The 27762-nt window shown below is 37.5% G+C and overlaps 1 protein-coding gene across 1 annotated transcript; it reads right to left on the bottom strand.

Annotated features, from left to right (window-relative positions):
- Nucleotides 1–1352: 1352 nt before the first annotated feature.
- CTHRC1 (collagen triple helix repeat containing 1) lies at nt 1353–22547 on the bottom strand. Its single transcript, XM_074200908.1, has 4 exons — nt 22217–22547; nt 10093–10314; nt 5706–5922; nt 1353–1874 (listed from the first exon to the last, which is right to left on the bottom strand). The coding sequence occupies exons 1-4, from the start codon at nt 22532–22534 to the stop codon at nt 1732–1734; spliced, it is 900 nt and encodes a 299-aa protein (XP_074057009.1). The 5' UTR covers nt 22535–22547; the 3' UTR covers nt 1353–1731.
- Between the last annotated feature and the right edge of the window lie 5215 nt (nt 22548–27762).

Below are 27762 nucleotides of genomic sequence, written 5' to 3'. Positions count from 1 at the left end.
TCAGTATATGAAATAAGAAAGAGCCATATGTGAATCTTTATCTCTTTACTCTATTTACAACAGGCTTAGACTTTGAACTTTGTCTGAAGTTAAGTAAAATCCTAAATTCAGATCATAAACAAACAATAGCACCTTTGTCCTTTGTTTGCCATGAGATTGTTTATGAACTACCTGCTACTTCCATGAGAAAAGACTACCGGAGTTCTGGGAAATTTACAGATAAATGTTTCATAGTATAATCTTAATCCCACAACCCATTGGTATGGAAATCTCTCCTCACTGGAGGAAACAAATACCCTGCCCTCAGTAAGAGGCAGGATTTTCTGTTCTGGGTCACTTTTGTGATCAGTGCTTCAAGCTTCTCCCATCAAGAGAAAGATGGAAGAGGTCAATTCTACTTCAGGCTGTTGAAAGAAAAAATTCTAGGAAGATGTGAAAGGACCCAGCAGTCTCGATTTTATCTTTATCTCTAGCTTGCTACACTAGAGACTTTAGGAAATTTCTCCTTGGGTGAGATCTAGGAATATCTTACACTGTATCACTTAGTATATATATTCTCCCATGGATACTTTGATTTGTATTTTGCTACCAATTTGGACAAATAGGTTTTCTTGGCTAAAAGTGATGTGTATTCATTGTGGAACTGGTTATCCCTCAACAAATCACAAGACTCAAGTGATGAAACATCAATAACACATCAGAGATCGGACCTTTCCTATAAATAAAAAAAAGTTGACTACCCTGCCCAACATCCTTCTCCATTGTGAACTGATCTGACTTGCAGATTTGCAGTGTCTTCATTCATCTTCAGATTACCAGGAGGAGACTTTGATTACTTCTAAAGGAACCCCCCCCCCAAAAAAAAAGTCTCATTTGCAGGAGAGGAGATGTATTTTGTATGATGCACATGTATGGCCTTTTCAGGTTGCTTGCCTTCTTGGTGAGGGGATGGGGAAAGAAGAAGGGAGGGAATTTGGCACTCAAAATTGATAGAGAAAAATGTTGAAGATTATTTTTGCATGTGATTGGGGAAATTACATATTAAATTAAAAAAAGAAAAATATCTCCTATGGAGTTTTATGTATAGTCTTTTTTTTTCTATTTCCAGTGTGAACATAGATATGCTACAAAATTATTGATTTAGAAAGGCAAATAATCTGAGGAAAATAATCTGAACAAGAGGAACTAATCACCTCCTCTTTTCCATTTTAAAAAACATTCAATAGTCCAGCAAGGTAGGACGGAGACAGGAAGGAAGGAGGCAGGAAGGCAAGAATTTAGACAGCTCTGATTATGTCAGATCTTTTTTGAAATCTTCAGTAGCTCCTCATTTAGAGACTTTAGGCTTTAAATTTGTTTTGTTATAAGCTTTATTTAACAGGCATAAAACAATTTTAAACAACTTCAACTTTTATAATGGCTCTCATAAACATGTTTAGATGCTATGTTAACAAAACAGAGGTAGGGGAGGAGAGAGGAGAAAGTTTGACAAATTGTGGGTAGTAGAACCTGGGGATGAGGGTTTGGAAGGGAAGCATTTGTAACAAAAGCAGATTCCTCAAACTGTCTTAAACATTTGTAACATGACATTTTAAAAAAGGCTAAATATACACTACTAGATTACAGCTATAAAAAAAAGTTTAACTTATTTTTTCAAAGTACAAAATGTTTCTTAAAATAAACTGTTTAAAATGTATTTAAAAGGAGGTAGGGAATGAGAACTTTCAGGATTTACTTTGGGAGTTCTTCAATGATGATTCGGGACACTGAATTCCATCCAGTTGAAGCATCTCCTTTAGGGTAATCTGCACAGGTACCAACCCAGACAGCAACATCCACTAACCCAGCACTGATTCCTTCACACAGACCTTCCACTGGAAGCAAGGACCATAGTTAGAATCTCCCTGAGGTTTCACAACAATCAACTTTTCTATTGTTGCTCTTTTAGCCAATTACAATTATACCAAAACCAAATCTGCTTAATATAGGAATTAGCAGGATAGATAAATTACAAATTCATGTAGTCAGTATGGGTTACCACAAATATTGGACCATATCCTTAGTTTAAATTTTAAAAATTATTTTTTAGAAAATTTTGAACTTATCACTTCTGTGGAAGTAGTCTGTCTATTTAAAACAACCCTTTTATAGCGGGATTTTTAAGTTCTAGGAGAAACAGAAAAGCACCCCCCCAAAAAAAATCAATACCCCAACCAACCAAAAGAAATCTATTACATTTTTCAAAGTGGAAGAATTTGATTTGAGATGTTCTTCTTATTTTGGTGGAACAACTTTCAGGGGTCAAGGCGGATTTTTATTAATGCTCCACTTATAATTTTCTCTGTAATGCAAATTTTAAAGTCAATGTTAAATGTAGTTTACAAAAAATTGCTTGCAGGGAATCTGTGGAAGTCACAGAATTTTAAAATATAAAGCAACCATGTAAAATTGACATTCTGATTTATCTGTTTCTACTAATTTTTTAAAGAAATTTCCCTGTCTCCCCCTTCCCACTATCTAACATGGGCTGGAAGTTCAAGAGCAGTTATCCCACTGCTGATCAGCCTGAAAATTCTGACCTGTTCATTTCTGACAAGGACCATTTCACTTCTCCTTAGGCAGCTTGGCTCTTTCCAGTACCAGAGGTTTATCACTGGTGCTAGATCTAGTTCAAACACTCAATCAGTTTTGTCTTACTGAAGTCAGAACTCCAGCAATCCACCAGCCCCAACCTCTGTTACATCAAGGACTATAGATTTGCATCATCATTTCTACCCCCACCTCCTTTTTAAGCAGTGCTTTAATACATCCTTGAAATCGCCAGTGCAGCTCCATCAGGAATTGCTATCTATGCCTTTTCATTTTACTGAATTTCCATAAATCTTCATAATAAAACCAACCAGGATGCTTGAAGGTCCTTTTTTTGATTTTCTGATTTTAACTTTCCATGGATGCTAATCCAATTCTCAGGATGTCCATCTTTTATCTCTTTTTATTTTTCAGGACATGACCCACCACATTTTCTGATGATGATATGCCATCTTTGGTGATGTATTTTAATGCTACATCTTGGGTACTAGTCATTGTTGGCAATCCAACCAGATTATAGCCACCATATATTTTTGGATGACCTTCATTTATAATTTTCTTGGCAATGTAGCATTCCAAGGTATGGTACAATCAAAAGGGCTCTCAGTTTGGAATCAAAGTACTTGGGCTTGTAATCCCAGCTCTGCCACTTACTCCCTGTGTGATTTTGGGCACACTTAATCTTCATTTCTAATTCTAAATCTGTGGTCCTAGGAAAATTGCTATTAAAAGACAGACTTTTACAATAGTGAGAAATTTGTGACAAGAAAAAACAACACAATTTCCCAAATGTGATTCAGTCTGATCTTCTCCTACTTGATTCTGGATGTAGCTCGTTGTCCAGCTGTAGTTTAACCCCGGATATATAAACTAATGAAACAGATCAGTGAGGATTACCAGGTCCATTTCAAGATTCTCAAAATGTTATTAGGGTTACTATGGAACGATCTAGAGTCCTAATGATGTATCTAAGAATATTCAGATTTCTCTACTGTCTTTGAATCACTGGGAAATTAGTCCAGAAGCTTCAACAAACTCCTACTTATGGGAGCATTCCAGGACTAAATTTCAGACATATAAACTTGAACTGTCATTTGACTCACTATGTAATAATAATAATAATAATAATAATAATAATAATAGCTAACATTTATATACTATTTGAAAGTTCTTCACAATATTATCTCATTTGATTCATAAAACAACCCTGTGAAGTAGGGGCTATTATTGACCATGGAACAGATGTGGAAAAACTGAGGCTGAGAAGTTAAGTGACTTGTCCAGGGTCACACAGTTTCTGAGTGTCTAAGGCAAAATTCAAACTCAAGTCTTCTTGACTTCAAGTCCAGCAATGCTAATCATCACCACAGCACTTTGCTGTCTCATTATGATTCTCTGTCATATGATAATAGCATTTTAGAGCTAGAAGAGACATTAGACATAATTTAGTCCTATCTCTTTGTTTTCTAGATGAGGAAAGAGCTTTTGGGCAGTTAGGCAATTTATACAAGGTCCTACAACTAGTTGGCAAAGGATTTTATCCTACAGAGCACTTAAGCTTCCACTTAATTCCTGCTACAATGAGTCATGGAGCCATGAAGGTGATCTTGAGTTCTTAAAGGCAAGCTTATAGAGCATAAGTTCTGGTAGGGCCTACCATATTGGAAGTGCCTCTAAAACCAGCCCCTAAATGGCCTGCATGCCTGTGGTGAAGGACCAGTCTAGTTATAAGCAGAGTAGCTCAAGACAAAGGGTTGGCTATAGAATCTCATAAAGCAGCCTCCCCTGATATGGGGAAGGGGTGAAGTCTGAATTGTAGGTGGAAGGACTCACTGTGATGAAAAACTAGTCCTTTTGGAGAGTTCCTTGTAACTCTACCCCCCTCTGCAGTGGTGGTGCTACTGCTATTTTGAGTACCACAAGAGGCTAGGCTTTCTCTGGGGATATGTTAATATTTATAATACACAGTCCCCTTTCACTTTAAAGAGGCTCAGCACCCACCACACACACACACACACACACACACACACACATACACACACACACACACACAAATACAGAGGCACTCATTCTAAATAAGAAAAACTGAGATTTTAAAGTTGCTTTTTCACATTTGCTATTTAGATTTTTCTTAATGCTTTTAGAACCAAAGTCCAAGGGAGAAGTCAAATCAAATGTAAAACTTCAAACTGCACCTTTCTGACTATAACTGACTATTATACCCCAAAGAAACTGTATATAATAACATAGTGGAGAAGTCATTCTATTTAATAGATTTATACCACGTCTGTAAACACCAATAATTACATCTAATCTTAGATTTGGGAGTTATCAAGAGCTTTCTGTGCATTTTCTCATTCAATCAAAGGAACAGGGTAGCGTAGTTTCTGAGTTAGAAAGTTCTTAGAATGCAAGGAATCTTTCAGTCATAACACGTCACATATAAGTCAATTTCCCATATTCATGCACAGAAAACCTAAAGCTGATAAAAATCTCTGCCCTAAGAAAATGATCATTGCTTTCAAACTAGGTGGATCCTAAACTTGATTCAAGAGAATAATTCAGGAATAGGATAGATTGTGAGGGTTTTGCCTTCATACTGGCTATACTGTTTCTCCCCTTCCAAGAGCAAAAAGGACAGGCAGGAACTTCTACTGTATAATTAGTAACACCTGGTAATCCATTGACCAACTCTATTTGTATTATAATTTGCAGAATGCTAAAAATGATCATTTACATTAGGTTAAAATGTCAGTCCACAATAGTCACATAGATATTTTTGTAAATAAATACATAAAGTAGACATATGTAAGTCAAATGTAAACCCTTTGAAGGCAGAGACTGGTTTTCCATCTTTGTAGTTCCAACTCTTAGAAGTGTCTTCCTTAAAAAAGTGTCTTCCTTGTACATACTAAGCACAAAAAAGATGTTTAATAAATTTTACGAAGTTTGTAAATTGAATTTGTAAATTGCCTAGAGGCCTATGCTATAACAGAGTATAACAATTCCTTCATCTATAATGAAAGCAAAACTTTAAAAGTTCTATATCCATAGAACAAAACAACCCAAGGAAGATCCCACAGGATATTCTTTCATATATGTCATGGTTCTCATACCTGAAGAAGTTCGATGAATATTAATAGTTGAATTCATCTCTGGGCTTCCTTGATCCAAATAAATTATGGCCTCAATGGGAAGTGGTCCAGAGCATTCAGCCCCATTAAATGTAAAGTACCATCGCTGACAGCAGGCACTTTTGCATTTCAGTCGAAGGGATCCACTAAAAAGTACCCTGAGAGCACTGTTGGAACGCATCTTTGTGAATGTGCATTCCTAATTTGAAAACACAGACATGGACTTTAGACCACATTTTCTGTCCTATTTCCTGTAGAATATAAATTTGCATTATCTTCAACTCCTGAACCCATATTTGAAAAGTCTAACTAGCCAAATTATATATTTGATTCCCTTTAAGAGGGATAATATATGATAGGAAAGTAAATTTGAGTCATGTACTAATTGTACAAGCCTTCAGCATCAATAGAACAAAACTGAGTAATCAGCATTTGGAAGGAGTTAAGCCAAAATATCTTTCACCTTAACTTGATTATGAATAAGAGAAAAGGTTAATCTTAGTTATAGGATCATAGTTTTAGAACTAGGAAAGACTTGAGATGTGATTTAATTCAATACCTGCATTTTAAAGGTTAGGAAAATGAGTCCAAATTTTGCCATATATATAGAGATATATTAATGCATATAGATAGTTATACATGTGTAGATATCTAGTACAGATATACATATATGCATGTGTGCACACACATACATGCATGCACATACACATGCCTAAATGGGTCCATACATATATACAATACTGGTATTGTACAATGTGTGTGTAGATTTATGTATGTAGGCATACATGTGTGTATCTATATCATATACATGTTTTGTTTTATCTAGATATAGATCCAGTACTCTATATTATTATTTCATTAAATATATCATTATTTATTATTAAATATATTTATTAAATATATCATTATTTCATTAAATATATTATTACATAATGTGGAGAGAGAGCAATAGATAGGTAGATCTATATAGATATATAACAAAGACAGGTTTTGAACCCAGATGTCACTGAATCCAATGTTAGTGTACTTTCCCTTTGTATCATATTGTCTCTTGAGGTAAAGTAGTTCTGTTAGCTCCACTTTATTCAATCTTTGAATATGTTTGTGTGTCTCTCTGTGTACAAAATAAATACTGCATTTTATGTTCTTATGAAGCTTTCTCCTCATCTCCAAAATGGGACGGGGGAACCCCAGACACAGCAAAGGGTGAATTTTAATCCATTCACATTTTTGGTCTCAAGTACGATATTGGAAGGAAGATTACTGTTTTTAAGAAGCAAATAATCCTGTTGTTACAAATCTGAACATTAAGACTCAATTATTTTATGTTCTCACAAAATCTGTCAAGGCACTAAAGCACATAAAACACTCCATAAAACTACTTAGTCAGTATTATTGCTAATATTAAAAATTGAAGAAGCATTGTATTTAAATCCTACTCATACCATTTCCACAAACAGGCAACAAATACAAGTATATCTTTAACATCAGAATAGTAACAAAGTTGCAAAATAAAGTTCATTAATGAGCAAAATATTTCATGTAATACTATGAAACACATTTTAATAATAGAAAAATTTGTTGACTGATTATTTCCATTATAAAATTGTTCCACATATTAAGTGGCAAAGCAATCACATGCACTGACTGTGATCAGAGATCTCTTCTAATATTGGACTGACTGCTCTATTCATTAAAAGGTTGTCTTTTCATTTTACTCTCTACCTTGGCCTATTTTTCACCCTTTAAATTTTTTTTTAATAATTTTATTTATGGCAATGGGATTAAGTGACTTGCCCAAGGTCACAATGCTAGGCAATTATGAAGTACCTGAGGCCAGATTTGAATTCAGGTCCTCCTGACTCCAGGGCCAATACTCTATCCACTGTACCACCTAGCTGCTCTACCCTTTAAAATTAAAGACTATTTGATTAATTTAGTAAAGTAAAATTTGATTTTTATCAAAATCTCTCCTTTATGAGAATAATATGGTCCTATTAACTTGTATTCACATACATTCAAAAGAATATTAACTACTGTAAACTATTGCAAAGAAAAATATTCTCCAAATAATTAATACTAAAAAAAAAGCTAATACAATGGTTTTTAGGGCAGGTAGGTAGCATAGTGGATCAACTGTTGAACTTGGAGTCAGGAAGACCTGAATTCAGATCAGACCTTATATACATACTAACTGTGTGACCCTGGGCCAGTCAATTAACTCCTGTCTACCTCAGTTCCTTCATCTGTAAGATGGAGATAATAATAATTTCTAGTTCCCAAGGCTGTTTTAAAAATCAAAATAGGTAATAATCAAAAAAAATATTTAGCACACTGACTAGTGCTAGGGCTCCCTAAATGTTAGCTATTATTAAGTGACTTAAAGGCTTCCTCAGTCTTCATCCTTTGATTTCTATTTAGCATTTGATACTATCAATCTCCATCTCCACATTTTCCTGAATTTCTGTCCTTCCTTGGTTTCTGAGTCACTACTTTCTTGGTTCTATTTCAAAATTTTCTGATTACTCATCTTGATAACATTTGAATTTTTTTTTCTGTTCCCAACCCTTAAGAGTCTTGGACATCCCCCAAGACTCTTTCTTCAGCTCTTCTAACTCTCTAATCCATTCTTTGGTAATCTCTTTCAAATTAACTTTAAGTATCACCTCTGTCCAACATTACTATATCCATTTTTTTTATCTTGCACATCTCCCAGTAGTCCAGTCTCACATTTCTAACCATCTGTTTGGTCCCTCTATGTTCTGTGGATATTTCAAATTTAAAAAATCCAAAACAAATCAGTATCTCTTCTCCAAACTTGCCTCTGTACCTGACTAAAGAGTCATATTTGACTCTTCCTTTCCTTCATCCTTCATATCCAAGATCTGTATATTGCTCAAAGCTATGGATCCTCTTTCTTCCTTTCCACTACCACTGAAAATATCTTAGTTTAGACTCAGACCACCTCTCACTTAGGCTATTATACTAGCCTTCTAATTGGCCTCCCAGCCCCATTCTTCTCTCTCCTCGATAATCCATCCTTGACAAAGCTACCAAAGAACCTTCCTAATGTCCATCAGGTCACTTCTTGCTCAAAAACTTTCAGGGACTTCTTATAGTCTACCTAAGGAAATGCAAATTTCTTAGGGCATTCAGGCCCTAAACAACAGCTATAACCCACATCTCTAATCTTGATTTACAGAATGTCTTTTCAATTTATGCTAACTTGCACTCCTGATTCCATTCCTTGACCAGCTATAAACTTTTTTTTTAATTTTTTAAAAAAATTTTATATATTAAAGGCAATGGGGTTAAGTGACTTGCCCAAGGTCACACAGCTAAGGTAATTACTGTGTCTGAATCTGGATTTGAACTCAGGTCCTCCTGACTCCAGGGCCAGTGCACTGTGCCACCTAGTTGACCCTAGCTTTAAACTTTTTGAGGAAAATTCTTCATCTTCGTATCCTCAGAGCCTAACTTATGTCTTAGTAGATAAGATAAATAAATGTAAATGAAATCAAGAAACCCAGCATCTTTGAATGAATGGCAAAAAAAATCAACCCATTTATTCATGTTGGATAGTTAAATAGCTGGGAATTTATTTTAATAGAACACTTTCCTGGAAATTAGACACCAACCCCTTACTTGATAAAAGTATAAGAGTTATGTTAACATTTTATTCATATAAGGTAGCTATCTAATGGATCCTGCCCTAAAATTTTGGGGGGGATGGGGGGATTAAAAATGTCTCCCTGAGAAGTATCAATCAAAATTGTACCACAGAATTGTAGGCCCAGTGTTGTAAAATCCTATAGAGTGCTTCAGCGCTATTTTATCCTCACATTCACAGATCTAATTCCAAAACAGATTTAACCAAGAAGTTTGACTAAATCTTTTATCAAAATGCATTATCCAAATATGATAAAGTAATGTGATCTTAATAGTTCACACTATTAATCTTGCCTTCCTTAAATTTGACCAAGTTTTTAGGACAATTCATTTCAAACCAAGTCCCCTGCTAAGAATTACCCTTAAGAGTTCTTCACTTAATAAAACTTCTACACTCACTTTCATTACTTTTTACCTCAACATTTTTAGAATCATTTTAAGATACTATAGGTAAAACATTAGGGTGATGTGTTGGTTTGATGACTTCTTTTATGAAATTGACTCTGAATTATGTCCTATTTTTTAATATTTAGAAACTGGAGCTAAATTTGTTTTAAATTAAAGTTGTCAGGGTGTCTGCTTTTGAATTATAAGTCTTGAGGTGATTTTAGGCCAGATGTAGAAAAATCTAACCAGAAAATTAAAACTCAAACCTTGAAAACTTGATATCTCAGCTTAGAAAAATTCTGAATTTACTTACTGCAATTTTCCCAAGGTCTATACCATAGTTAAGTGCACTCCATGAACACTGTTTGTAGTTGGGTGACCAGGTCTCTTCAAAAGTTTCTCGCAAACATTCACCCTTTTCACCTTTGAATCCATCTCGACCTGGGATTCCAGGAGTACCTGGGATACCATTGGCTCCAGGATTTCCATCTCTGCCAGGCACCCCAGCAGGCCCTTGTATGCACATTCCATTATACTAGTGAAAGAGAAAGAGAACAAGGGGGGGGGGGGAGGAGAGGGAAACAGCACAACATAGTTTAATTATAATACAAAGATACTTCCTGATTAGGAAAATAGCATTTGAGAATCTTTCAAATGACATTTCTGTCCATGTGGCTCTACATAAGAAAACAATGACAAAATTTTCTTGGAATAACATGATAAAGGACTTTAACAAAAGTAGTATTTATTTTATGTTGGCCAACCATGATCCAGATGATCTTAAAAATATAATTTTATGTAATACAGTGAAGAATTCAACACTATTTTATACTATATATATATATATATATATATCCCTATGATAAAAGAGAAAATACATGTTTCCTTATATGTTATAATGACCCCTGTAAACAACTACCAGCCTCTCAGTCACCCAGGCTTGCCACATCTAAAATCCTTGATTTCTCTCTCCCTCATCCCATAGATCCAATTGGATATCAAGTCTCAGCACTTCTACTTCCAAAAGATCAAACACATCATCACACACACTCTCCTTTCCATTCTGACAACCTCTTAATTGGACCGCCAGTTTCCAGTCTTTCCCCTCTCCAATCATCCACATATTTACCAAAATGAGTTTTCTAAGGCACAAGTTTGGTCATTATCACTCTTCAGCTAAAGAACCTTAAATGTCTCCCTACTTTTTTTTTAACCTACTTAATTTAATTTAATTTATTTAATTTAATTTATTTTTTAGGTTTTTGCAAGGCAAACAGGGTTAAGTGGCTTGCCCAAGGCCACACAGCTAGGTAATTATTAAGTGTTTGAGACCAGATTTGAACCCAGGTACTCTTGACTCCAGCGCTGGTGCTTTATCCACTAAGTCACTTAGCCACCCCTCCTATTTTTTTTTTAAGAGAAAATGCAATCTCCTCTCAGCTTGGCATTGAAAGTTTTTCACAATGTTACCATTGCATGCCTTCCCAGATTTGTTCATAATACTTTTTTATGTACTTTATATTCCAGTCTAACATCTACTGGTTATTCCTTGTATTTGGAATCTCATCTTTCACTTTCCTGCCTTTGCCAGACTTTTTCCTGGACCTCCCTCAAATCTACTTCGTAGACTCCTAGACTTCCTCTAATGATCAACTTATGTGTCACTCTCTACCAGAATCCTCTCCCTCCCTCTCTGCTTTCTCAAAGAGCTTGTGATTTGTTTATGCATGTAAAAGGTTCAATACGCTTTCAGTAGAATATAAGCCTATGAAAGTCAGGAACTGTTTATCTTGTCTGTATCCCCAGCATTTATCATTTATCTTGAAAATAATAGTTGCTTAATAAATGGTTGGGGAGGGAGCTTGATATTAGATTAGATTTGTGTTTGATGCTGAAAGAACTTTCATCCTCTAGAACTGAATTTCCTCATGAATTGGGACAACACTATTTTCTCAAAAAAAAAAAAACTCCACCTAGACAAATGGATGGAAGGATGTACAGATGTATGTATGTGTGTGTATGTTTATTTATTGCTCAAAAAATATGAAAGTGAGTCAATACATGAAAAATAAATGCATGAGGACTTAGGGAAAAATTTAGCTACTGGCAAAATATTTTAAAAGATTAAGATCTATTTGAATTTAATTTCTATTCTAAAAATATCATTCATGTTCATTAGCAAATATATGACTATTAGGGTTTGAATTTCAAATGGGGCAGAAATTGAGATATCGTGACTTATTTTGGTATTTTCTTTTGTATTATTATCATCATCACTATAGCTTACCTTTCCTTTGCAAAACCAATCTCTATTCTTCAGTCTCACAATCCCTCAACCTTTTAGTTCTTTCCTAGGTCATTAGGTCAGCATTACCTATACTTTCCTTCTCACCCTTTGGTGAACCAATTCAACTCTGTATTGTCTTTTTCTCTTGAGACTCTTTAAATTTTTTTTTCCATTTATTTAAGGCAATAGGGTTAAATGATTTGCCCAAGATCACACAGCTAGTCAATTATTAAGTGTCTGAGGTTGGATTTGAACTCAGGTACACCTGACACCAGGGCTGGTGCTCTATCCACTGTGCCTCCTAGCTTCCCTGCTTTTGAGTCTCTTGACTCTTATTTTATCATTGATTTAGCCCTACCAAATCTCAGACTTGGATCACTTCCACTTTTAGTCCTATACATGTGCAGCTAAACAAAGCTGGAGAAAATCATGAAACCATACTTATTGGGTTCACTAAAAATTTATGTTACAAAATCTCAACTGAGCTCTCACTGCTGAAAGGCAATTCTTTTAAATCTTCCTAATTGTTCATTATCCCACTCACAATAACAGTTCTTCCAAACCCTTTTTAATTCCCCCTCAAACCAAGAGAGGCTCCCTTTCTCACATCTGAGAGCCTTGCCTCCTATTTTACAGAAAAAAACATAAGGTCATTCCACAAGAGCTTCCTCTTCTCTCCTCCTTCCATCTCACATCAGCCCCTTGCCTTCTTTTTGTCTTCCCTCCCTTACCCTAACATAAATGAAGAGGTGATCTTTCTCTTGATTAAGGAAAACTCCTCTACATGCACAAATGATCCCATTCTATATCCCTTCTTCTCCAGCAAATTGTCTCCTCTTTCACTCCCAGTTTCTTACTTATCTTTAATGCTTATCTATTGGCTATTTCCCTATAGCCTATAAATATGTCCATCTCTACCATCTCCAAAAAACTCATTTGATCATACTAGCCATCATCCCACCTTTTTCCTTCTTTTTATAACTAAACTCTGTGAGAAGGTCATCTATGATAATGCCATCACTTCCCTTTCTCTCACTCTTTTCTGAACTCACTACAATTTGGTTATTTTTCTGACTTCATCATTCAAATAAAACTGATCTCTCCAAAGTTACCAATCATCCCTTAAATGCCCAGTCTAATAACCTTTTCTCATTCCTATTTTTTGACCTTTCTCCAGCCTTGACTCTGCCAATCATCCTTTTCTCCTTGATAATCTCCTCTCTCTAGGTTTTTGAAACACCATTCTCTCCTGGATCTCCTATTTATCTGCTCACTCCTCAGCATCTTTTGCCGATTCTTCATTCAGATCATATTTTCCAACCGTGGATATCCCCGAGGCCTCTGTCCTGGGTTTTCTTCTCTTCTCTCTTTTTACTGTTTCATTTGGTGATCCCATCAGTTCTCCTGGATTCGATTATCACCTGTATGCTGATGATTCTCAAATTCCAGTCTTATCTTTTTGAATTACCTTCCATCTCAAACATACATTGCACATCTTGAACCGAATAATTCACAGATATCTTAAAGGTTCCATGTCTAAAACTAAATTCTTTATCTTTCTCCCCAAACTTTTTCCCCCTTCCAAATTTCTCTATTACTGGTGATGAGACCACCATCTTCTCAGTCACCAGACTTATAATTTAGATGTCATCCTTAAGTCTTCACTTTCTCTTATCCCCCTTATGCAATCTGTTGACAAAGTTTATCAGTTTTGCCTTTGTAGCATCTTGCATGTGATCCTTTCTCTCATCTGGCACCACTCTAGTGCCAGTGTTCCTTCCTGGACAATAGCTTGCTGATTATCTGTCTGCCATAAGTCCCTCCTTACTCAATTCCATCCTTCACTCAGCTCTCAAAGTGGTTCTTCTAAAGCACAGGTCTGACCAATGTCATTGCCCTACCCAACAAATCCCAAAAGTTCTCTATCACCTCTAGGATCAAATATAAAATCCTTTATTGTATGTTCTCCCTAATCTTCTCAGTTTTTCTTAGGCCTTGTTTCCTTCTTCTCTCATATAGTGTGATCCAGTGACATTAGCCTCCTTGCTATTTCTTGCAAAAGACTTAATCTCCCAACTTTGGGTATTTTCACTGGCTGTCATTCATGCATAAAATATTCTCTTTATTTCAGTCCCCTGGTTTACTTGGCCATTTTCAAGTGTTAGTTAAAATCCCAGCTTCTACAGGAATCCTTTCCCAGTTCCTCTTAATTCTAATATGTTTCCTCTATTAATTATATACAATTTATCCTTTTTTTTGTTAAATTTTATAGCCATATATAGAATATAATTATATATTTTTATATCTTATGTGTTATCATTTGTAGCTACAAGTATATGTGTGTACTTCTTTATATATGGACATATTTAGCACAGTATATATTGTAGATATTTAATAAATGTTTATTAATTACTTTTTTCCCTTTTTTTGGAAGGCATTGGGATTAAGTGATTTGTCCAAGGTCACATAGCTAGGTAATTATTAAGTGTCTGAGGACAGATTTGAACTCAGGCTCTCCTGATTTCAGGGCCAGTGCTCTATCCACTGCGCCACCTAGCTGCCCCAATGTTTATTAATTACTAATGGTAATGCTTCCAACGAGAGTTCTGAATAATTACTTTTTGCTGCATCTGGTCTGCTTCTTTGAGCATCTTACCTCTAACCATCCTCCCTTTAAAATCAGTATTTCTGAACTATTAGGTTATTTCAATCATATCTAATTCTTCATGACCCCTTTTTTGGGGTTCTCTTGGCAAAGATATAGGAGTGATTTATCATTTCCTTCTCTAGCTCATTTTACAGATGAGGAAACTGAGGTAAACAGGATTAAGTGGCTTGTCTAGGGCCACATAGTTAATAAATATTTTAGATCAGATTTGAAATAAGGCCTTTCTGACTCCAGACCTAATGTTCTATCCTCTGTATCATCTAGCTGCCATTTCATTATAGCACTAACCAATTTCTTTTTTATTTCCACCCAGAATGTCCTGTAGGAATTAGGGATAACTTCCTCTTACAAAGCTTTACAGTGGAGCCTCTCTTCCTCTAAATCTGCTCTTGATTACTGACCCCCCCCAAATCCAACAGGAATGCCATGTGACCATGCCATCTTTCTTACAGTCTCTCACTGTCTCTATGGAATAAGTAAAAACTTCTGTCCCTATGTGACCTAATTCCCCTTACCCTCTGCTAGTTATCTACTCTCAGCTACATCCAGGTCAATGCTACCCTTTCCCACATCTTAGTTTTAACACTGACTAGCTTCTCTGTGAAACAAAATTAGTCCTTTTCCCTGGGTTCCAAAACAAAGACGCCACCAGGGGGCAGACGCTGCTGAAAATGCTAAAGGAATATTTCGAAATTTTAAAGGATAGATTCAGTTAAAATAAATCCTGTTTCCTGGGTTGCAACTAATCTCAGATGTAGAAGAGCTTTTATTTTTCCCTTGGTAAAGTTTTTGAATTTGTTTATCACTGAAATAGTAATATCAACAAGATACCACAACTATAAAAACAATTGTGCACATCTCATCTTCAATGAAAATAATCAAATTAAGTCCCAGTCATTAAAAAGTAATTGAAATATACCTCCTCAGAAATAAAATGAAGCATCATTACATATCCAGAAGACAAATTAATACAGCTAATAAACAAAAAACCTATATATTTGGAAGTCTGGAACTGATGTTTAAAAAAAGATAGCTCCTTAAGCATTTTTATCAATCTGCTCAGTGATCTCTCCACCTCTAATCTTTATCTTATTCAACATCTAGCAGGCTTTATTTGACTCCCCTCAGGACTCACATTTGACCACACCACAGCCCTTTGGTTCTACCAGTTCTCTAACTTGATGACTGCATAAAATATATGACAACATTAACTGAATATGGGGTTTTTGGTAAATGCCATAAGAATAATATAATAGTATCTGACAGACTCCAATAATCATAAGTATATGGCCACTAGCATCTCTAAAAGACCCTAAGAAATTTTCTCCGAAGTTTTTTCAATCAATTTTCATAGCTTTGCCAAAACTATTTCTCATCAGCCATATTCTTGAGGCTAGACCTAGACCCATAGTTTACTCTCTCTGTTATTGACTTTTATGGGGTCCAATCCTGTGCCATCCATTGTATTAGCACTCATAAGGCTCAAACTGGTAAATATATAATCCATAACTATACACTATGCAAGTTCCCGTGACGGCTGTGAATAGCCAGTATACTCAGATCCATGTGATCCATACTTGATCCCATTCAATCTATAGATGAACCAACTCAGTTTACAAGAGTAGCCATTATCTCAATAATAACATTCATGGTAGTTCCCATTTCCTTAACCCTTATACCTATCCTAAAGGTTAACTATCCCCTCAATGTTTATGGGCAGGCAGCCTATTTCAAGAGGATCTTTATGCTCAATACTTAATCCCATTCCCTCTAGAGTGGATACCATTCAATTAATGACAAGGCCCATTCTCTCCATATGAAACCCTAGTCTGTCCATTCCATGAACTTTTAATCCCAGCACTATACATACATGTGTATACACACACACACACACACACACACACACACACACACACATATATATCCATTTTCAGGGTTCATACATTTGATTCCAGGATCACTGCCACAGCTACCACCCATTCCCCTCCCAAGAATTTCTCAAAAATTACAAGCCATTTTCATCTCATTTCAAGCAAAGTTTCTCTAAAATCCTCCTGTCATTCCACAATTCCATTTTACTCATTTGGCCCATGTTCATTAATGCCAGATATAAAATGACCCAGGTTTTCTATGCCACTACAACTAAAGGAACCTCCCAAATGTCTGTTTCAAATCTCAAGTCTTTCATTTTTTTCTTCCATTTTTCTTTCCTACAGGTCATATTTTTCCATTCTTATGTCTTTCTTTAAATGATTGGCATCAATAGGAATTTCATCTGGTTCTAGTCTCATGCTAATGCTACCCATGAATAATGCTATGAAAAAAGTTACTAGAGGTACTCCAGAACAAAAGACCTCTTTCTGGCAAACCCCTCTCATCCATTTTCATATGTGTTGATCTGTAAAACAGAAGTTGATTATTGCATATTAAATTTCATTAGCTGTTCAAAAGTAACAGTGATTCCCTGACTTTTCCCATTTTCATCTTCAAGAAGAATAAATGCATCAGCCATGCAGAATACTTCATTCAGTTTATTCCAACCAACTTTATAATTCAGATTTGCCACATACACTGTGCTTCCAAGTTTTTGACCTTTAACATGTTATTAATCTCATTTGGAATAGTGAGTGTCATATTAATTATTCCTGGGCACCTGATCCCATTAGTCATAACACCAGCTGTAGAAATCAACTTTTGCTTTGTTCTCTGGATCACTTCATCATCAGGAGTTTTTTAGTTTTCAGTGGTAGTCCACTCAGATCTTACTTGGTCAAAATCTCACTAGTTTTTTTATGCTTTCTTCCATCTTGAATTCAAGATTATAAAGAAAAACAACTTTGAAAGACTTGAGAATTCTTATCAAGACAATGATCAACAATGATTCCAGAGGATTGAAGGTGAAGCATTTAAATTATTACTTCAGAGAGGTGATAGATCCAAGATGGAGAATGAGACATACATTACTAGTTATAGTAAACCAAAAATTGATTTGCTTGACTATGCATATTTCTTACAAGGATATACTTTTCTTTTTTGCTTCAAAGATGGAAAGAAAATAAGTATTAATTGAACTAAATTTAATGTATAGATTTTTATTTCTTTTTTTCCAAAGAGAATATATGATGGAATTTCTAGAATGGCTTTTCCATGCTAGGCAGATCCAACTTGTGTGACAACAGCAAAGAGACCATGCATAGCAGAGGGTTTAAAAAATAGCTAGATGTTAAAATTAGAAAGAACCTCAGAGGATAATTATTTCTTTCTCTTTTTTTTTTTTGCAAGGTAAACAGTGTTAAATGGCTTGCCCAAGGCCACACAGCTAGGTAATTATTAAGTGTCTGAGGCTGGATTTGAACTCAGGTACTCCTGACTCTAGGGCTGGTGTTCTATCCACTGTGCCACCTACCTGCCCCAGGATATCTATTTCAACCCATACCCATGCTTAGAAAAGGAGTGATTCCAGAAGTTTTAATAATAACTGGCATTAATAAGAAGCTTAACATTTTGCAATTTACCACTTATCATACATCTTCTCATTTGAGTCTCATCACAGTCCTATGAGGGAAGTATTACAGGTATTAGGATCTATGTCACAAAGCTTTAAGTGATTTGCCATAATCGAAGTCAAGATTTGAACCTCTCTTAATTCAAGGAAAACATTTGTTCCACTATGCTGCACTGCCTATCACATCTACTTGAAAGAAAAACCAACAAAGAAAAGTGATTTTAAATCCATATCATGTAAATGATATGCAAACACCAGACAAATTAGTTAACTTCTAGGGCTGACAACTTCTAGGGGTGGAATAATTCAAATTCATGGATAGGGACTAGATTTATGATTTCCTTGGTATAGGGTAAAGAGACTCTCTTTACTAATGAAGGTGGACACTTTTTCTGCAATTTATAGTCTTAGAGAGTAGGAGGTGTCAAACACTTATGTGGTTATAGCATTGCCAAGTGTAGCCTGAACCAGATTAAACTATCTCTGGGAAATATTTAACAAAATAAATAAAAAAATGCAATACAACAAAGTAAGTATGGGTTACAGGGATTCTCAGGTAGGATGGGCAACTAGGTGGCACAGTGAATAGAGCACTGGCCTTGGAGTCAGAAGACCAGCAGTTCGAATCCAGCCTCAGACACATCACTTCCTAGCTGTGTGACTTTGGGCAAGTCACTTAACCCTGCTTGCCTAGCATTCAGGACCATTTTCAGTAGTCCTGACTCATATGTGACAACTGGACCCTAGATGGCTCTGAAGGAGAAAGTGAGGCTGTTGACTTGCACACCTTTCCTTCACTCAAATCCAATTCAAGTGCTTGTCAAAGCATCACCTCCTTGATGTCATGGTCTTTTTTGAGAATGAAGGACAAACATTACTATTATTGTAAGGTTAAATGGCTCCTGTTTCTATTTGAGACTGACACCTAGAGAAATGAGTTTAAGTAGCTTACTCAGAATAATATGTGTCAGAAACAGAGAATTTCCTGAAGCTAAAACCAGGAAGCCAGTTCTTCAAAGTTAGCTCTTAAACTATAATACTATGCTATGCTTAATATACATATACACAAATTATATATATATATATATATATATAAATATAATTATTTAAAATTGTATTATATAAAATATATTTTATATGCTATATATGCAGTTCTGTAAGATCCACAAAATGTTTTTATGTATAGTTCTTTATTTGGTTCTCTCTACAGCTTTGTGAAATAAACATTATTAATCTCACTCATCTTAAAGATGAGAAAAAAGGCTTATACAGTACCTAACGTCGCCAATCTCCAGTCTGTAGGTATCCAAAGTAGAATAATAATAGCTGAAATTTTTATAGCGCTTTAGGCCTTGCTTTACATGTTGTTATTTGATTCTGTTCAGTTCTTTCACTCATGTCCAACTCTGAATGACCCCATTTGGGGTTCTTTATTGATGAAAAAACTGAGGTAGACAGGGATAAGTAACTGCACAGGGTCATACAGCTAGTCTGAGGCTATATTTGTTTCTTCATTTCTTTAATTTTCTTTTCTTTTTTGTTTTTCTTTATTTTTATTATTTTCTTTTTCTTTTACTTTTTTTGTTATTTTCTAGGCTTTGAACTCAGGTCTCCCTAACTCCAGACCAGGAACTCTCTCCACTGGGCAACTTAGCTGTGAAATAGATACTATTATTATCATCCCCACTTTACAGATGAGTAAACTGGCTGAGAGAGATGAAGTGATATGTCTAGGGTCAAAAACATTGTGTGGGGGGGGGCAGGATTTGAATTCAGGTCTTCCTGACTTCAAATCCAATACTGTTTCCACTATCCCTTGCTATAGGGAATAAGCACAGGAAGATTATTAACAAATAAACCTATTCATCTTTGGAAATATCCATTGTGCCCTCAGTACTGGAAGATTTTGTGATTTCCATGGTGTAGGTTCCCTGAAACCACAGCAACTACAACCCATTCACTGAGAGAGGTGGTCTAGTTTGGGTGCTACTTCCAAAATTCACCCCCTTTCCCATCACTCAACCCCTCCCCCAACCTGTGACCAACCTGGTGAAGATTCTTTGCACTTAGCTAGTCCACATACTCAAAATCTTTGTGGGGTAGTAGGATTGCCACATCATGGACTCTGCTCTATTTTTCTGGGTTTTTTTCTTTTTGCCTGACCTTTGCTTTTTCTTTTCCCCTGACCTGTACTTTCATCAAGATAGGAAGCAGACATTAGATACCAAGAAGAAAGGCTTGGAAATTTGAGAGGAGAAAACAGAATGGAGAATGGGAAGGGCAGGGAGATTCTGTTGCACTGAAATTCTTGATTTGTCCCAGTCCTTCACCATGCAACGTGTCCATACTTGGCTGAAATGAACCTCTCTGTTAGAGGAAAAGAATAACAATCTACAAAAACCACGTTGTCTAACTTCCTTGGTAATTTGAAGACTAGGAGAGGGGAGTCTCCTTGGGTCGTCTATGTGGAGAGTAGGAGCTACAATTTACTGCTTTTTTGGTGACCACAGCAATGGTCAGGAAGAGTTCAGTGCTAGGGAGGAGGAGGAAATCAAGTTTCTAAATATTAACAGGCAAATTTTATTCTGATTTGAACCACAGTTAAATATGCAGCCTTTCCAGCCACATCGGTGCTACTGCATTATATTCCTATCCTTTCTGTTTACTTAATGGGGACAATGGCGAAAGAGGGGATAATGGTGCTGGGCACTGACCACATAAAGCTGAGGAAATGACACCATCTCTGCCTTCAAGGTGCTTACATTCTCCTTGATGAGAGTACAACTGGACACACAGATAAGTACAAAACGAAGAAAAAGAAATTTTAAGGACAAAATAATAACTCCAGTTGAAAGGAGCAGCCTTCAAGAGAGCAGAAAAAAAGAGTCTGCTTCCTTAAACCATTTTCCTTCTAAAAGTAAACAAGACCTTAATGGAAACCAGGAGCAAAGAAGAAAACTGCTCTACCATACCACATTTTCCTGACATAACCACCAGGGGCAAGAGGATATGTTTAAGATGAGAGAATCTGGGGGTGGCTAGGTGGGGCAGTGGATAGCGCACCGGCCCTGGAGTCAGGAGTACCTGAGTTCAAATCCGACCTCAAACACTTAATGATTACCTAGTCGTGTGGCCTTGGGCAAGCCACTTAACCCCATTTGCCTTGCAAAAAAAAAACTTAAAAGAAAAATTAAAAATTAAAAAAAAAAAAGAGGATCTGAGGATCCCTTGACACATAATTTCATAGATTCATTAGGGTTTTTATCCTTAGAGATCACCTAAGTCTAGCCCTTTCGTTTTACAAATGAGGAAATTGAGACCCAGCTTTAAGGGACTTGTCCAGAGATGCACGGGTATTAAGCTGGGATTTGAACACAAGTCCTTGGAACTTCTCTTGAGATTCTACAAGTGACTAACAAAAGTCCCAGACAGATCAGTAGTTCCCCAGAGGGAGCCCCACCAAAGTTCGCCCACCCTGGATCGTTCGGGGATAGAACTAAGCCTGCTTTAGAGAAGCTTGTCAGACTCAACATTGCCAGACGTGCACAGCCCGCCTTCACCACTCTTAAGCTTTCTCCCTCCTCGGATCAAGTCCCCGCTCCAGAACCCCCCAGCACGCGTCCTTCCTTCCACGTAGACGGACATTAGAAGACCCTCCCCCACCAAGCTGAGGAGGCAGGCAAAGGGAGATAGGCAAGCAGCAAAACTCAGACACAGATGAGGCGGGGGGCGGCCGGCCGGCCGGACACACCCAGCCTCAGTGGCCCGAGCTCCCACTCCGCTTTGGCCAAGCCCACCCCATTTGCCCCAAGCAGCTGGGGCCGGGCTCCATCACCTCCATCTATTCCCTAACCTCCTGCGGTTCCAACTCGCCTCTACTCGCCGACTCCCTGGCCCCACAGCCCTCCCAAGGGACGGGACCGGGTGGGATGGACGGGACGGGTTGGACTGGACGGGACGGGATGAGACCGGCTCACCAGGTCCACCACTTCCCTGGGGCGGAGCTGCGATTTCTGCTTTCCTTTGGGGTTCTCCATGCCGCCCAAAGGCGCGGGCCACAGCAGCAGCAGCAGCAGCTGCAGGAGACAGAGGGGCAGCCGGGCAGAGGCGGGGGCAGCAGCCGGGTCGGAGGAGCGCATGGTCTCGCCGAGGGCTCCGCGGAGCTCTGGCCCTCTAGGAAGAGCGCGGGGCGCGAGGCGGCTGAATTGGTCAGTGTGTCTGGCCCGGGCTGCCTCCGGCCGCATCAATGCGCCTTTCACACGCGCGCCCTCCCTGCGGACGCCAGGAATTTCCATCCAGTGAGAGGCTGGGAGCCCGCCGCCCCCCGCCCCCCGAGCCTGGCCTCGGGGCGGGCCGAGACTGCTGGGGACCCCGCCCCTTTGGCTCCCACCCGAAGTCCCTTCCTGCTGCCAGAAAGCAGACAGACCCTCCAGAGAACATGTAGGGGGAGTTGGTAACATTTATGGAGAGGATCACTTAGCTCTGGGGGGGAAACCGAGGAACAGATAAAGCACTGTGGCCTTGGGAGCTTAAATAACGTTCCCAAACTTATCCATGTATTAAGCAGCAAATTTAAATCCAAGTTTTCTGGCTTCTTCCTGCCGTACCTTAGCAAAACCAGATACTAGAGGCTGGTGAAGAGACTGGACCTCGGCGATAAAACCTGCACGGATGACATCCTCAGGAAGAAGTAGTTGAAGAGGTCTTAGTAAGGGACCGTCTATTAGATGTCCCACTCTGCCTCCAGCATCTCCATGGGCGGGGAGGGGAGGGAGATAGAGAAGGGAATATAAAGGAGGAAGAATGGGAGGTGAGAAGGAGTGGGAAAAGGAGGAGGAGGAGAAGGGGGAACGGGTTGGAAAATGTTCTTCAGACTCATGGGATATCTTAGGAACCACAGCCATCTAAGAAAGAACGAGAACTTGAATTAGAGGGACAGTGAGTGTCCAAATATATGTAAAGTGTTTTGCAATAGTACTCTAAAATACTATTGAAATGATGATGATGATGATGATGATGGATGATGATGCAAAACTGGTATGAGGCTCTACATAGAGTGATTAAAGTGCTAGAGACTGTGTGACCCTGAACAAATCAACCTCAATCACCTTATCTGTAAAATTGCAATAATAATAGCACCTACTTCCCAGAGTTCTTGTATCAAATGAAAGAGTGCAATCAAAGTGCTTTTGAGTCCTAAATTGCTAGTTATTATTATTCAAATCTCTCTCTCTGAGCTGTTACTCATTTGTTCACCTCTCCAGTAAGGAAAGCAGTGAAGGTCAATTTCTAGATGCCATATAGCACTGGAAAGAATGAACCTTAAGGAAGCATATAAACCAGTGTCCTATCGAAGCCCAAGAAAGTTGGATCTTAACCAAACTCCTGCTGCTAGGTTGAGGCAGAGCCCTCAGACCAGTGAACTGGCCAACATATTATACTGCTTCCTAATGGTGGCCTAAAAATAGTGTTTGCCTGGTCCAGCTTGAATAATATCCTCTACGGTAGAGTAACTCTAATTTTAGCAATATACTTAGCAGCAATGGGGTGCAAAAGATACAGGGCTTGGAATCCAGAAGATCTGAGTTCAATTTGGCTTTACAGACTACACAAGTCCTTTTTAACCAAGGTCTGGCTCAGTTTCCTTATCAGTAAAACTGAACTCTTACCTCCTAGGGTTATGATGAGAATCAAATGTATGTTTGTGAAACACTTTGCAACCTTAAGGTACTATATAAATGATACTTATTATTAATCTAGAATTTATGTGAAAGAAATGGAGTGAAGGCACTTGACATGTATGACTAGAAAAGGAAGTGAATTGACTACATAGGTAGAATGAAAGATAGCAGATGAAGTGAGTGAGGTTCTGGATTAGGAATAAAAAGGTTTGGGTTCAAATCTTAACTTTTCCTTTGATAATTTAAGCAACTCAACATCTGTGAGTCTCATTTTTTCCCCACTGGTAAAATGAGAGGGTTGGATTATTTGAAGTCTTTTCAAGTGATAAGTGTAACTGTAATTTATGATCCTGTTTGCTTGTTTTTTTATGTCCTCTATATCTAAGATCTCTTCCAGCTATAGATCTTATTATCTCATTCGATAATTAAGTCAGCACTGACCCATGACAAATAGAGACAATATGTTATTGTCCAGGTGATACAAAAAGAACTATAGGAAAGCTATTAGGCCATTCATAGGATCTTGATTGAGGACTTCAAAGTATAGATGAGATTGCAGAAGACAAGACAATATTGGAGAAAATTTTGTCTTTATCTGTGAAGGGTGAAGATGATATTTTGTCCTTTGTTTTCTAAGAATACCACACATTAGGGAGATGATGCTATGATATACATGTGAATTGGATTTGAGTGAGCCCAGGATGCAAGATAATCAGGATTAAGTGGCTTGCCCAAAGTGGCACACTAATAAGTGTCTAAAGTCAAATATGAACTCAGGTCCTGCTGACTTCAGGGTCGATGCTCTACCCATTGCACCATTATATTCTCATCTAAATCCTTTTCCTTCAGCACTTGAAGTGGAGTTCGCCTTCGTTTTTCTTGAAGCTGGAAGTCACAAGTGACCAGAATGACTTGAAGCTAACTCAAAGAACACTTGATAAGAACTGAAAGGGTCCCTTCTTTCCTTTTCATGCCAACTCCATTTTCCCCCCTGACTCTGATTCAGGAAATTAATCTCCATCAATAAGGTTTGATCAAAGTTACATACTTCTAAATGAGTGGAAGTATTGTTTCCATTTTATGGTATTGGATTAGTGAGAGAAAACAGTCTCAAATGGAGATTTACTCAAATCTCTGTGAGCCCAGGCAGCTCACTAGGCAGCCTGAATCTAAGGGAACTTCAGTTCCTGCTCAGGGATTCAACTCAGAAAAATTTTCATCACAAATGCCAGAAATATATGAGCCAGGATGATGAACAGACTAAAGTTCTGGTGTTCACTTCTGCTCTATCTTGAAAGAAGCAACCTCACTATCATTAGACAACTGAGACAAATGGTTAGTTCTCTCTTATGTTAATAGTCAATTATTAAAATTGGGGAGACCCCAGTTCTCCCCCCCCATTTTCTTATTCAATCTCTCAAGGGCAGGACTGATGGAAGATAGGATTAATATTCTCCTCATTCTGGGTTTTGTTATTCTATCCAACTAGCTCAGGTTTGGGTGAAGGATATACATTTTTTTGTCTGAATTCCCCAAGTCTGAGAGTGGTCTGGGTATAAATATAGTTTTTCTGGCCAAGAGTGGTGTTATAACTCTCAGCTCCTCATTCAAGTGAGTTCACTTCTCTTTGTAAAGTCTATCTCTCATTAATTGTTAATCAGAGTTGATTAGCAGTCTCAGAAATACTTCTAAGCCCTTCCAAAGCATTTATAATCCATGAGCCCACCACCAAGATTGTGTTTGATCTAAGAGAGAGACTGGCAAATGATGGTCCTTATATTAATAAATATGCTGGCATTATTCAAAAAATGTTTAAATTATCTAGCAATTATATTTTTTGAACTTAAAAAAGTTGCCTTTATAAAATACCATGCAACCAGCCAGAATATTTTTTTCTCCTTACATTTTACCACTTGCATAAGAAAGGGACTTCTTGTTTCTAGTGATTCTTCCAAGATGATGCATCTTCCTTGACCTCTTTCCTGCTTTCTCAGCTGTCAAGAGGGTGACATGGTACTATATCAGTATTAGAAGTTGCTATTACTACATAACTTTAATATCCTTTGTAACATCTTCAAATTGCTTTTTGTTACCCTGTTCAAGATACCTCCCCTTCAACCCCCATCCTCAATAAGAGATTCTGGGTTTGATCCTGGAACTTCACTTCCAAAGCTGGTTTTGCCCCCATCTCTGAGTAAGACTCAAGGCAAAGTCTAAAACAGAGCTTAGTTATGATTCCTTTCTAGATTCTCCCTAAATGTGGGCCTAGGATGCCTTTTCACAAGGGTACTCAGGGTATGATATGAGAATTGAGAGAGTGGGTCCTAGATCTCATCAAAGAGACCTAGTACAGTGAACTGGATATAGAGACATACTGAAGACTGTCAATTCTGTCTTCCTAGATCCTTTTCCTTCAGCACCTGAAGTGGAGTTGGCCTTGTCCTTCATTTTCTTTGTTGAAGCTGGAAGCCAGAAATGAATTGAAATGAATTGAAGCTAACTCAAAGAACACTTGATAAGAACTGAAAGGGTCCCCTCTCTCCTATTCATGCCAGCTCCACTTTTCCCCTGATTCTGATTCAGGAAATTAATCTCCATCGATAAGGAGAGAGTCCCTTACCAATGGACTTTGGGAGAGGAGCTACATTTCATCTTTTTAAAATAAAATCTCTCTCTCTCCCTATTCTTATTTGAACTGAAAAAAAAATGTCCCATCATTTTTTTCTTAGATTTTCCAGTCAGGACTCAGTATGATATATTTTCTAGATCTTTGGGGTGTTGTTGGGTGGGGAAAGCTTGACAGTACTGCTTCCTGTTTCTCCACCATTTTGGTTGGTCTTCTATACTGGGATTTTTATCTCACACTAAGACCAGTTTGGTTATATTAGAGGGAGAAAAGTCAACAGTACCCAAAAGTCAGATGATCTCATAGTTGGAAGGAGTTTCTGAAGTCATTCAGTCTTAACCAAGCATCTCTGCAAACAGCTGCAGCATCGAGCCTTAAAGACATACAGTGGAAAGTGTTGATTTTGGAGTCAGATGAACTGAGTTCTGTTTGACCTTAGATAAGTTACTTATCCTCTCTGACTCATTTCCTCATCTGTATTATGAGATCACATTCAAGGACCTCTGAGACCCTTTTCAACTCTACATCTATGAGCTCTAACTTGAAGAACTCAGGTGATCTAGATGGGGAGCTCATTATCTCCTGAGGTAGCACTTTGTGTTGATTCTAAATGTTAGGAAGTTTGTTTCTGTATCAAGGCAAAATATGTCTCCTACAGTTTCTATCTTTTTCTTTCTAGTTCTATCCCCCTGGGATCAAATAGAACAAACTTAATCTCCCTTCTGTTCTTCAAAATACTTCAAGATTAGTGTATTGGTATATCTCTTTTTTCCCTTCAAATTAAATATCTTTAAGCTCTCTAATACACCTTCTGTAAACAGCCTCTGGCTGTGGCAGAACATCCCAGTCAAATTGGGCAGGAGTCTTGAATTCCAGATTAATGGATCAAAATTTATCCTGCATGTAAATGGAAACTAGTGATCTTTTTTTTAAAAGTAGATTGGCAAAGAAATGGTTTAGAAAGTAAAACAAGAGGAAAAATGAAATACTGGATTTGGTTTCAGAGATTTGGATTTCAATCCTGTCGCTGCTTCAATAGGGGCAGTTTGGTAACACTGTGGATAGAGAACTGGACCTGGAATCAGGAAAACTCATCTCCCTGGGTTCAAATCTGGTCCTAGATAATTACTAGTTATGTGAATCTGTGCAAGTAACTTGGCATTGTCTGTAAATTGAGCTGGAAAAGGATGGCAAACCACTCCAGAATCTTTGCCAA

This window comes from Macrotis lagotis, chromosome X, assembly GCF_037893015.1.
Source record: "Macrotis lagotis isolate mMagLag1 chromosome X, bilby.v1.9.chrom.fasta, whole genome shotgun sequence".
NCBI lineage: Eukaryota > Metazoa > Chordata > Mammalia > Peramelemorphia > Peramelidae > Macrotis > Macrotis lagotis.
The sequence above is the reverse complement of the archived record's forward strand: the minus strand, read 5'-3'. Positions and strand labels throughout refer to the sequence as shown.